Source organism: Oncorhynchus mykiss, chromosome 26, assembly GCF_013265735.2.
Source record: "Oncorhynchus mykiss isolate Arlee chromosome 26, USDA_OmykA_1.1, whole genome shotgun sequence".
Classification (NCBI taxonomy): domain Eukaryota; kingdom Metazoa; phylum Chordata; class Actinopteri; order Salmoniformes; family Salmonidae; genus Oncorhynchus; species Oncorhynchus mykiss.
Genome location: NC_048590.1, coordinates 17,919,320 through 17,932,819, shown reverse-complemented (window position 1 = coordinate 17,932,819; position 13,500 = coordinate 17,919,320). Strand labels below are relative to the sequence as shown.

At 44.1% G+C, this 13,500-nt stretch overlaps 1 protein-coding gene across 2 annotated transcripts in view; it reads left to right on the top strand.

The window, feature by feature from the left end:
• LOC110506336 (anoctamin-1) overlaps positions 1-13,500 on the top strand; it is a 58,768-nt gene that overhangs the window by 34,933 nt on the left and 10,335 nt on the right. The window contains exons 10-21 of one of the 2 annotated variants that reach the window (XM_036963702.1): positions 56-120; positions 303-437; positions 1,248-1,408; positions 3,273-3,355; positions 3,490-3,498; positions 4,952-5,023; positions 5,925-5,999; positions 9,754-9,955; positions 10,233-10,344; positions 10,537-10,594; positions 10,993-11,093; positions 11,275-11,417. In XM_036963702.1, the coding sequence (XP_036819597.1) occupies positions 56-120; positions 303-437; positions 1,248-1,408; positions 3,273-3,355; positions 3,490-3,498; positions 4,952-5,023; positions 5,925-5,999; positions 9,754-9,955; positions 10,233-10,344; positions 10,537-10,594; positions 10,993-11,093; positions 11,275-11,417 (1,216 nt within the window). The remainder of the gene's footprint in view (positions 1-55; positions 121-302; positions 438-1,247; positions 1,409-3,272; positions 3,356-3,489; positions 3,499-4,951; positions 5,024-5,924; positions 6,000-9,753; positions 9,956-10,232; positions 10,345-10,536; positions 10,595-10,992; positions 11,094-11,274; positions 11,418-13,500) is intronic. The other variant, XM_036963701.1, reaches the window with a different exon arrangement.

Sequence of the window (13,500 nt, the reverse complement as noted above, 5' to 3'; positions counted from 1 at the left end):
CTCTAAGTATTTTGTTTAATTAAAGATGTTGTTTTACCCGTTATTGTCTTGTCAGATCTTGTATGATGAATGGGCAAGCTACAGTGTCTTCTACAAGTACCAACCAATTGGGTTAATCAGGTGAGAGAATCCTGCTCTAAATTCTAGGACATGACAATGCAGAGAGCACATACTGCACTGTATTGTAGCAATGAAACAGACAAAGCATTATATCATGTGCTTGAGTTAATGTTAGTTAATCACCATATCTGAATTGATTCCTGATGTATGTACTCCGTGCTGCTTCCCTTTCTCTCCTGCAGGAAGTACTTTGGGGAGAAGATTGGCCTGTACTTTGCCTGGCTGGGGGTTTACACCCAGATGCTGATCCCTGCTGCCATAGTGGGGGCCATAGTGTTCCTGTACGGCTGTGCCACTGTGGACAATGACATTCCCAGGTACACTGACCTCCCACAACCATAATTAAACCCACAACTACGAACAACGTCACTTACACGTACAACTACACCAACATGTTTAGATTTCTAATGGCATGGAAGCACTAGTGAGGGTTTATCGCTAGTCTGTGCGTTGATGGTATTTCAAGTAAATGCTGCCTACAGCCAGCACTTCTATGCAAAACACGGGTTGTTTTTCAATATTTTGTTTATCAATACATGATTGTGTTTCTCTCTTGCCTTGTTATAAGGCTCTGAGATTAAATAGGCCATTATGTCGTGCTCCTATTGCACAGCAATACTGTAGCCTACCCATACTGTCATAGGCTACCTGTCTATTAAATGAGCGATGGAATGGTAGCCTAATATTTGTTGTGTAGCAGTAAATAAATGCTGCTATGTGATTTTCTTACCAACGGCAAATACATCCATTTTATCATTAGACCCGTGTTGTTATTAGCCTACCATTATTATAATTACTGTTCATCAACCACCTCCATTTCCCCAAATGACAATATTTGCTTGCAATACTGTTGATTAACCACTAGAAGTTGTGCATACGCATGGTCTGAGATTTGCGTGGAGATACGCACACACTTTCCCGTCAAATTAAAAATTTGATAAATAACAACCTTTGCGAGAACTGGCAGTATGCAAGGATTAGTCTTTTTTGTGCACTGCTACATTCGTTCATTCCTTGTTGCTGTTGGACTCTATAGCCTCTAAAACTGGTAACTGAGTTTATGCTGGTCATTATGGTTAGATCTCTTTTACTGAGGTTTTCCACAAATATTCTTCTCCCACGCGCAGCATGGAGATTTGTGATCCGAGAAACAACATCACCATGTGCCCACTGTGTGACCGCGCTTGCAGCTACTGGAAGCTGAAGACCGCATGCGGCACGGCCAGGGCCAGCCATCTCTTTGACAACCCGGCCACTGTCTTCTTCTCCATCTTCATGGCCCTCTGGGGTGAGCCATCCCTCCCATGTTCTCTCTCTCTCATCTTCTGCCAATAAAACAATGCCATCTGCTACAGACCACAGGACCAGGCAGAGTCCTGCAGGGCAACCTGGTCTCAGAGCCAACCTACTATTATTTTTTACTTAAATAACCCTCTGTCTTATGTAACCATACCAAACAAAACATATAATACTACTTTGAGTGTCCTGGATTTACATTTACTATGTTACGTCTAGTCTATGAGACCAGGCTGTGCAGGGCCACGGGAGACCAGTGTCAGTTGCCATTAGAAGACGATCTTTTGAGTTAAAATTGTGGTAAAGGTTCGGATTGTAGGTTCCTATATTAAGAGGAGATGAGATCATAACCTGTTTGAGTTTCAGAGATGTTGATCTTTTGGACTATATTTTGACGTTTAAACCCTGGTCCATTCACTTTGCTCTGTCTTTCTCGTATTGTAGTCATTAAGCAGTCCCTCCAGGATTTCGTGGTGATTAAAAAAATAATTAAAAAAACTTGTGGGCAAAAATGCCTGATTATACTGCGGCAATTATAATATTGTTCATTGCAATATGCAATGATTTTGTCCAATTTGTCACAAATAGGCTGATGAAGGAAAAAGTTTGACGTGCGGCTTGTTTGAACCATATTATGTGGTAAATGTGCCGTGATTGGTTGACATTGCGAGTCTTCTTTGTTATGCAGTGATCTGTCAGTTCTAATGCAATAAAACTGAAATAATTTGACTGTTTTATGTGGTAATATTGCAGTAATTGGTCAAATTTGAAAGCTCTTGCATAATTGTCTCGAAAAACCAAACCTTAGGCAGTGACTAGACCTAGGGTCTGGTTTCAATGTTGGACTATTTTGGCATATACCGTAGCAGGGGTATTCAACCAGGGGTCCGTGGAGGTACTGCAGGGGGTCTGCATTTTAATCCCAGTGTATCGCTAGCAACAACAGAATAAAGGAATTTTGAATTACATAAGTACAGGAGAAACAAGGAGAATCTCTTCTTTCTAATGATTTCAACTTTATTGCTAAACTGCTAATTGTGAGCAAATTAAACTCATTGGAGCAAATTACACTCACTGGTGTATTTGACAGACTTTAATCCCCCCCCCCCCCCCCCCCCCCCCTCGAATAGGCTACAGTGTGGCTAGTGCCACTGGCTCCTGGTAGTGGATATGTATTTTTGCCAACACATGGCTAACCTTTGTTTAAACAGCTGCTCTTAGGAGTTTTGAGTTACCTTTCTAGCTAATGGGCTATGCTAGTTTACACTTTCTCTTCCAATTATGTTGGGAGGTCAAAATAATAAAAAACTATCTACCAAATCTATTCATTTTAATATGTTGCCATATTATTACATTTTTTGCTAAGGTATGATGAGGGTCCCTGGCCCGCCGGTTTGCCTGGGAGGGGATCAACCTTTCCGACGTCAGTCGTCACACTTTAATAAAACACAAAATAGTAGCCAGCAAGATGGAGATCAGAGGTTATTTTTAGTGATTGCATTTCACAAGTGGCTAGTTTGCATCAATTACCTTTACTAAAAACCACTGCAAAGGTTTTGCCTTCAAACTTTTGTTTCGAATCGCGACGTTCTGACTTGTCTGCCTCGTGATTTGTTGGGAGAGTTTTCCATCTGAATAGGACCCACCCCGGATAGAGTAGTGATGTACGCAGAGATGTAGTTCCTCTATGCCAAAAGAGTCCATCACTGAAACCAGACCCTGGACACTGTTGCCTTGTGTCTGGTTTCACGAGACTACGCATAATAAGATGGCTATTGTTGATTTTGCTAAACAAATTTTGATTGCAAAATCCTGGAGGGACTGATTTTAAGGATGAGTTGTGTTTTGTTTCCCAGCTGCCATGTTCATGGAGCACTGGAAGAGAAGGCAAATGAGACTAAATTACATCTGGGATTTGACTGGCTTTGAAGAGGAAGAGGTGAGCCTATGCCCTTGTTTTGGAACCTGTTTGGCCAATTTGGACAAGAACATCTGATACAATAAACATTGAAAAATGATTTCTCCTCTTAATCATGTTTTTTATGTTTTATATTATGGTGGTTCCTGAAGCAGATGCACAAGGTTTGAAATGGATTTTATTTATTTATGAACTTCATTTTCTAGCAGCTTTCTCTGCAGATGCTGTTACTCAATACTAACCAACTTCCCCCAACAAGGTTTATATCACTCTCCTTCACTCTAACACTCTTATCTATTTCAGAAAGAATTCATGGTATGTTACCTGTAAAAAAAGAATAAGGCATTGTTTATATGACCCCCTATCAAACAGTCCCTTATTTGCCACTTTGAGGGGTGAGGGGTGGGAGTAGCCTAATGGCGATCTGGCCACCAAGTTTCAAAGTTTACTCGCCACGTGCACAGGATACAACAGGTGTAAAACAGTACAGTGAAACGCTTAGTTGTGAGCTCTTTCCCAACAGTGTAGTGATGAAAGTAATAACATAGATAAAATAACGAATAAAACTCAAGAAATAGGAGAAAAGATCAAGACAATACCGCAACATTGACTAGGTCTTGAGGCAGAATTTAATGTACCATGTTTTTTACCCCCACACCTCATTAACTCTCTCTCTCTCACTCACTCACTCACTCACTCACTCACTCACTCACTCACTCACTCACTCACTCACTCACTCACTCACTCACTCACTCACTCACTCACTCACTCACTCACTCACTCACACACACACACACACACACACACACACACACACACACACACACACACACACACACACACACACACACACACACACACACACACACAAAGGTGCTTCTTAACATCCCCTGTCCTCATCTTTTTTTAACATTTAGGCACTAGGCAGCACCTCCTGATGGTAGCAATTGTTTCCCTTTCCCCTGCCTTACCACCAGGGTATCTGGTAAACTGTGCTTCATGGCTGACTGCTGTGGTTCTCCCTTGGCTCTTTGCATGTCAGTGATGGTTTAAAAAAAAAAAAGACACTTGCTTTACCTTCTCTGTTTCTGTCTGCTCACAAAGACACTTGCTTTACCTTCTCTGTTTCTGTCTGCTCACACAGATATGGACTTGCTTCTGTTTAATATGAAATGACTGCAATGACTGTTTAGGTTTACTGGTAGATGGGGGTAAGGTTGTTAAGTAGACAGGCAAGATAATTAATATAACCTGTAGATGTATTCTAATAGGTGTCCTTATCAGAATGAGGGTAAAGTAAACGTTTCCAAATGCATGAATGCCAAACCCATTTTGTAAAACCTGCATCCCCTCTAACAGATACGGTACTCCTAACATTGTTCTGTTACGCATTTCCTCCTGTATGCTAGAAATGTTGGTGGTGTTCCCCACCGCACTGAGCTGAAACACTTAGCAGATGACAAGAGTTTTCTGTGTGGGTGTTGCTATGCACTTGACAACTGGTAAAAACGCCATTTGACCTGGATGATGTTAGTTCCTCCATCTTGAGGAAAAATGTGTTGATACCGCTAAGGTGATACCGCTGGATGTTGATTCATGGGTATCTGTCCCCCCTAGGGCCACCATAGGGCTGAGTATGAGATCCAAGTCATGCAGAAGACCCTGAAGAAACAGGATATGTCTCCCAAGGTAAGCCTTTTCCTATGCCTCTTGGTGGGCTGTTAAACAACACACTATCAATATTATTCAATTATTTATTTATTCTATGTATGCGTCCGTGCATAGAATAAATCAACAATTGAAGATTATGCATGTGTTCAGTGTTTTCTCTGTCTATTATTTTGCTGCATCAAGTGTCTGTTGCGCTGGTGCGCTTGATTTATAGTGTCAGAGGTGGGGACTGGAACCATCTTAGTAGAAGCACACAGAGTGCTTCTCCACCTCTCTCTATCCTCTGGGCGACATTTCCCTTTCGCAAACACACATGGCATTTGTCGCCTCCACTTTTTGTTCTTGCGTGAACTCCACCATTGTAAAGTTATCAACATACTCCACAAGCACGTCTCAACTTCTCCTAGGCTGTAAAATATAGTGTATCCTGGAGTTGTCCACAACCCATACCCCCTCCCTCAGATATAGCTATCAACTCTTTTATTAGTCTTGGATGCTCTGCAGTCTATCGTAAGATGAACAGCCTTTGCTGTCTCTATGTACTGCTGCATAACAACAGTTAGCACATGTTGGATATCAACACATGCCAGGGTGGTTGTTTATGTCTGGCTTTCTCTGTTTAGCAGCAAAACTGCAGCTCAGGCATGTCAGCTCCTTTCTCATCAGACCTCGAAGGGGTCATTACTTTCCCTTGCTCCTCTGGAAACAGGGTCTGATGTCGCTGACCCTCTTTTTTTTAATACACATTAAGATGTGATTTGACTGCACAGTTTCGTGTCCGGGAGCTCCCATTATGTGTGCTTGATTGGAGCGGCGTCAGTCCGCTCGGGGCGAGAGTCAGATAGATACTACTGCTTGTTTGCTCCTTTATGTTTGCTCTTATTTCTCACTTGATTATGTATTAATTACTCTGTTTCAGGAAAAAAAAGTGAAACTGACATGTACAGACCGTGCACCAGCATATATGACAGGACTTTTCACTATGCTTATTATGGTAAGTTGATGTGCCCAGGGCCCACATGGCTTGTTAGTCTCTGGTATTAGATACAGGGACGTCACTAGTCTAGCAATTGAAAGCAATGCAGATCTTCTGCAGACACACACACACACACACAAAAAAAAATAGGCCTACGTGTAACTGCCAGAATAGTGGAGACACTTGAGTAAATGAGGGATACAAAATATATTGAAAGCAGATGCTTCCTCACAGATGTGATTTCTGAGTTAATTAAGCAGTTGTAACGATTTTCGTTGGTGGAAGAAGGAGTAGACCAAAGCGCAGCGTGGTACGTGTTCATGATACCTTTAATAAACTGAACACTGAATACAAACGAACAAGAGAATAAAGGAAAACCGAAACAGTCCTGTATGGTGAAAACAAAGAAACAGAAAATAACTACCCACAAACACAGGTGGGAACAGGCTACCTAAGTATGGTTCTCAGAGACAATGATAGACAGCTGCCTCTGATTGGGAACCATACCAGGCGAAACACAGAAATACAAAACATAGAACAAAACTATAGAATGCCCACCCCAACTCACGCCCTGACCAAACCAAAAATAGAGACATAAAACGTAGACCCCACTCCACCTTAGTCTTGGCCCACTTATGTGGCACCTCTGGAGTGGCGACCCTCGCCGCCGACCTCGGACTGGGGACCCTTACCGCGGGCCCCGAATAGGAGGGAGACTCTGGCGGCTCCGGAGTGACGGGCGGCTCTGGCAGCTCCGGACAGACGGCGGCTCTGGCCGCTCCGGACAGACGAGCGGCTCTGGCAGCTCCGGACAGACGGGCGGCTCTGGCAGCTCCGGACAGACGGGCGGTTCTGGCAGCTCCGGACAAGCGGGAGTGAAGGGCGCCTCTGGCAGCTCCGGACAGACGTGCGGTTCTGGCAGGTCCGGACAGACGTGCAGTTCTGGCAGGTCCGGACAGACGGGCGGCTCTGGCAGCTCCTGACTGACAGGCGGCTTTGGCAGCTCCTGACAGACGGGAGGCTCCGGCAGCTCCTGACTGACGGGTGGCTCCGGCAGCTCCGGACTGACGGACGGCTCCGGCAGCTCCTGACTGACGGGCGGCTCTGGCAGCTACTTATTGACGGGCGGCTCCGGCAGCTCCTGACTGACGTGAGGCTCCGGCAGCTCCTGACTGACGGGCGGCTCCGGCTGCTCCTGACTGACGGGCGGCTCCGGCAGCTCCTGACAGACAGGAGGGACAACCTGGAGGGAGAAGACGGAGAGACAGCCTGGTGCGTGGCGCTGCGACAGGGCCCACCAGGCTGGGTAGACCTACAGGAGGCCTGGCGCGTGGAGGAGGCACCGAATGGACTGGGCCGTGGAGGCGCACTGGAGGTCGAGCAACGAGCCTGCACAACCTGTCCTGGCTGGATACCCCCTGTAGCCCGGCAAGTGCGGCGGGTTGGAACAGACCGCACTGTGCTGGCGAACCGGGGACACCGTGCGTATGGCTAGTGCCATATGACCCGGGCCGAGGAGACGCACCGAGCTATGCGTGCGCACTGGGGACACCGTGCGCCTCACCGCATAACACGGTGCCTCTCGCCTCGGTAAGCACAGGGAGTTGGCTCAGGTCTCCTACCTGACTTTGCCAATCTCCCCATGTGCTCCCCCCAAGAAAATAGAGACATAAAAAAGGAACTAAGGTTAGGACGTGACAGCAATCCCATCATGCTTAGGGTCATGTATTATTTTGGCTACCATAGCTATGCCCCCATAGTATGACAATTCCCTCATCCATAGGGCACGAGTGGTCACAATGGTTTGTTGATCATGAAAACGATGTATGCCATGGCCGTCTCAGTCACCAGATCTCAACCCGATTAAACATTTATGGGAGATTCTGGGGCAGAAATATGTGTTAATTTTTTAAAAATAAAAAACTGATATCACATTTACATAAGTATTCAGACCCTTTACTCGGTACTTTGTTGAAGCACCATAGGCAGCGATTACAGCCTCGAGTCCATTGGGTATGAAGCTACAAGCTTGGAACACCTGTATTTGGGGTGTTTCTCTCATTTTTCTTTGCAGATCCTCTCAAGCTCTGTCAGGTTGGATGGGGAGCGTTGCTGCACAGATATTTTTAGGTCTTTCCAGAGATGTTGGATTGGGTTCAAGTCCGGGCTCTGGCTGGGCCACTCAAGGACATTCAGAGACTTATCCTAATGCCACTCCTGCGTTAATCTTGGCTGAGTGCTTAGGGTCGTTGTCCTGTTGGAAGGTGAACATTCGCCTCAGTCTGAGGTCCTGAACTCTCTGAAGCAGGTTTTCATCAAGGATATCTCTGTACTTTGCTCTGTTCATCTTTGCCTTGATCCTGACTAGTTTCCCAGTCCCTGCAGCAGAAAAACATCCCCACAGCATGATGCTGCCACCACCATGCTTCACCATAGGGATAGTGTCGGGTTTCCTCCAGACGTGACGCTTGGCATTCAGGCCAATGAGTTGAATCTTGGCTTCATCAGACCAAATAATCTTGTTTCTCATGGTCTGAGATCCTTTAGGTGCCGTTTGGCAAACTCCAAGCGGGCAGTCGTGCATTTTAATGAGGTCTGGCCGCTCTACCAAATAGGCCTAATTAGTGGAGTGCTGCAGAAATGGTTGTCTTTCTGGAAGGTTGTCCCATCTCCACAGAGGAACTCTAGAGCTCTGTCAGAGTGACCATCTGGTTCTTGGTCACCTCCCTGACCAAGGCCCTTTTCCCCCGATTACTCGGCTTGTACGGGCTGCCAGCCCTAGGAAGAGTCTTGGTGGTTCCAAACTTCTTCCATTTAAGAATGATGGAGGCCAATGTGTTCTTGGGACCTTCAATGCTTCAGAAATGTTTTGGTACCCTTTCCCAGATCTGTGCCTCGACACAATCCTGTCTCGGAGCTCTACAGACAATTCCTTCGACCTTGTGGCTTGGTTTTTGCTCAGACATGCACTGTCAACTGTGGGACCTTTCCAAATCATGTCCAATTAATAAGAATGTTCATCAGGTGGAATCCAATTAAGTTGTAGAAACATCTCAAGGATGATCAATGGAAACAGGATGCAGCGGAGCTCAATTTCTAGTCTCATAGCAAAGGGTCTGAATACTTTTATTTTTACACATTTTCAAAATCTCTCAACCTGTTTTCACTTTGTCATTGTGAGGTATTGTGTGCAGATTGCTGGGGATTTTTATTTATTTAATCCATTTTAGAATAAGGCTGTAACGTAGAAAAGTCAAAGGATCTGAATATTTTCTGAAGGCACTGTAATGAATTAAATGTATTTTCGTGTCAAATCTCCAGTTGGCAACCCATGCCTTATGGGATTAATTCACTAATTAACAAACATTACAATAATTCACTGTGATAATTCAGTGATAATCCTTTAGTATTTTACAGATTGAAAGCTGAAAAAAAATACGATCCACAATCTGCTCTGGACAAGTCCAGTCCTGGAGTGTCTTGACAAAATGAAACAAAATTATTGAGGCTGACATCATCCAGTGTCCAGAAAAATGAATTTGAATGGTATGCAAATATGTGCATATTTAATTAGATATATAATTTGCATATTTTAACACAATATTTCAGAAACATTGTAATACAAAAATGTATTTTATTTGTGTTTACATTCAACTGGTAAAAGTTGATTTGTAACAAGATTAAGATAAAATATATATTCCTTATCAGGGTGTGGTGCTGGTCTTAAACAGCTCATGAACTCGAAGTTTGTGTTCTCTTGTCTCCTCTGCAGGTTGGTGTGACCTTTGCCGTAGTGTTCGGGGTCATCCTGTACAGAATCTCCATCAAGGCGGCCTTACACATGAGCTCCAATCCCACGGCTCGCACCAACATCCGGGCAACTGTCAAGGGCACTGCTGCTGTCATCAACCTGGTGATTATCATCATCATGGATGAGGTCTACGGTGCCTTAGCTCGCTGGCTCACTCTTCTTGGTTAGTCCCTCAACTATGACCAAAATGCTGTGATCACACAACTGTACCATGTTAGCAAAGCTCACCCTGTGTATTAGGCCCTGCAGTCTATCCGGGAGTGCTATCCGTATTGACTGTATTTACCCAGTTTTAATACATTTATAACTACCTTTCTCTACTACTTTTCAGTGTCGGCTACAAAAGCTACGGTTCTGGATTATAACCCCCTTGATCACTGAATCCTCTTCAGTTTTGTATCAATCAGGTGATATAAACTAATTTTGTTTTGTATTCTCAGAGGTGCCAAAGACTGACAAGAGTTTTGAGGAGAGGCTGATAATCAAGACCTTTGTTCTGAAGTTTGCCAATGCCTTCTCCCCCATCGTCTACCTGGCCTTCTTCAGGGGCAGGTTGAACTCTCTTCTATTCTATTTGGCTAATAAGCTTCTTCACAACTCAAACATCTTAGCAGATATCCGCCATTGATACACTTTCACCATAAAACCTGATTATGTTTAATCATTTGTTTTTTTATTGTGATTTACACCTCTTAAGGATAGTGGCCAATGAATGTTACCTTTTTTCAACCTGTACGTCCACAGAATGGTTGGGCGTCCTGGGGACTATGTGTATGTTATCGGGTCATACAGGATGGAGGAGGTAATCAACTGGATTCATCTTTGTTTATCTTTAAACATTGACCAGAATGCCTTTAAATGTTGACCAAAATAAGTCCAAATGCTTCATGATTCAATGCTGGATAATCAATGGAAATATTACCATATGCTGTAATGGTTATAACCCTCCCTTATTTACAAAGTAACAGGGGCAAGATCCTCTATAGGTATCCCAGGGCAATTGTGTAGGTTCCAGGCCTGGTGCCCTTGAGCCCTATCCTAAAGACAATTGGCATGGTAGATAACATCAAAGCTAACCAACCTATCAGAGAAAGCAGAAGTGTAACAATTACAGGCTAGCCCTTCCAGTCTGTTAGATGGAGATTACCTCTGTTATCTGTGTCTCTGACTGGGCTGACTGCTGTCTCGTCTGTACACCAGTGTGCCCACGCAGGTTGCTTGATGGAGCTGTGTATTCAGCTCTGTATCACCATGCTGGGCAAACAGCTCATCCAGAACAACCTGTTTGAAATCGGCATCCCGTAAGTACAGTACAGAGCAGGTACCATACTGTCTGGATGAAACTAGGACATAATCACACACCCACTCACACACACACACACCACACCCACTCACACACACACGCAAGCACACAAGCACTAAAATAAATATGCTCAGGGCTAGACTCATATTGCTACCATTTCTTTTCTCTGCTTGCTACAGTAAAATCAAGAAGCTGATCAGGCGCCGGAAGTCTGACATGGACTCTCAGCAGCAGGAGGACTATAACATGACCCTACAGCGTCATGAGAAGGACCACTTCTTGGGTCCCTTCGTGGGCCTCAGCCCAGAGTACATGGAGATGAGTGAGTCATATGTCAGTCTGTCCAGTAAAGCTCCTGACAGCTTACTGAGGATCAGCCGCCCTCAGGCCACCCTATTCCAATTCTCCTTATCACATGAGACAGGAGGAAAATTAACTACTGCAGTGTGCTGTGAGTAGAGATTTGGCGCAAAGGATCATAGAGATCATAGATATACTATTTCATTCTAGGGCTGTGATAAGCATGTCTGATTGGCTTTTCCCTTTTACGGTCAACTAATTACTGCCAATGAATTACTTCTAATGTACTGTGCACGACATACATAATTAGTCAACTAATGTAGCGTGTACATTAGTTATCAATAATTTTTTATCTTTTTAAGCTCTTGCTATTGAGGTCAGGTCTTTGTGTGTGTGTGGGGGGGGGGGGGGGGGGGGGGGGGTTAGGCAGGGTCGATACAACCATGTTTGTATGAAACTGGCAACTTTTATAAATGTCACTGATTACTGGAATTAGCAAGCCAGAAAATGTTATCCTCAGTAACCACTTCTCTTTACGCCGTAAAGCGTGACATTTGATTTAACAATAAGACATTTTACTTCATGCCGCTCACGGTATTAGATCCTGATTAGTTGTAAAACCTCCGATGTGGAACCCTCTCTGAAAATGCATATTCTCTGCATGAGATAATCCTCAGTGGAGAAGCAGAGAACCATTCTGTCTATAATGCCCACGTAATCAGCACAAGTGGATTTAGTTGACCTGATTTTGACTTTAGTCCTTAGATGTCTTTATCAGCGGCTTCTTTCGTTGCAGCATCAGACTGAATAACTGGACAATCCCTACAGCATGTACATTGAAAAGACACACTGTGTAAGACGAAGAATGGGGGGAAACCTCAAACGTCTGTACATCTGTGCCATAACATACTGATACTACTACATTACTTACTGTATACCAGGAGCGTTGGGCCAGTAACCAAAAGGTTGCTGGATCGAATCTCTGAGCTGACAAGGTAAAAAAATCTGTCGTTCTGCCCCTGAGCAAGGCAGTTAACCCACTGTTCCCCGGTTGATTAAGGCAATGCGGAAGACGTTTCAGTTGTAAAAACTGACTAGGTATACCCTTTCCCTTTCCCCACACCATATCCGTCATAAAAAATATTACTGCTCCCTCTCACGATCCGTGCAATGGATAAACCATGAATAATTACTGTATGGAATTCATTCACAGTATTGTGAACTAAAGTGTTGATAATGCAGTTCCATGACCATACCCTGATACACAGAATGTCACGGCTTTCTTCTGTTGAAGGAGAGGCGGACCAAAACGCAGCGTGAATATTTTGATACATCTTTAATAAAGATGAAAATAGAACAATATACAAAAACAAGAACCGTAAAAAACAGCCCTATCTGGTGTTTTTTTTTTTTTTTTTTTTTTTGTATTTATCCGTTATTTTACCAGGTAAGTTGACTGAGAACACGTTCTCATTTGCAGCAACGACCTGGGGAATAGTTACAGGGGAGAGGAGGGGGATGAATGAGCCAATTGTAAACTGGGGATTATTAGGTGACCGTGATGGTTTGAGGGTCAGATTGGGAATTTAGCCAGGACACCGGGGTTAACACCCCTACTCTTACGATAAGTGCCATGGGATCTTTAATGACCTCAGAGAGTCTGGACACCCGTTTAACGTCCCATCCGAGAGACGGCACCCTACACAGGGCAGTGTCCCCAATCACTGCCCTGGGGCAGTGTAACAACCACAAAGACAGGAACAATCACCCACAAAACCCAACACAAAACAGGCTACCTAAATATGGTTCCCAATCAGAGACAATGACTAACACCTGCCTCTGATTGAGAACCATATCAGGCCCAAACACAGAAACAGACACACAAGACATCCAACATAGAATGCCCACTCAGATCACACCCTGACCAAACAAAACATAGAACATACAAAGCAAACTATGGTCAGGGTGTGACACAGAAGCCATAAAGAAGGGTTATGGTGATGATTCCAGGGTTCGTTCGTTCGTTCATGTCTAGTTGTTATTTCTACTAGTTATACTGTACAACTTTATCAACTAGAAATCTCTGGGTAGCAGCTATAGAAGCA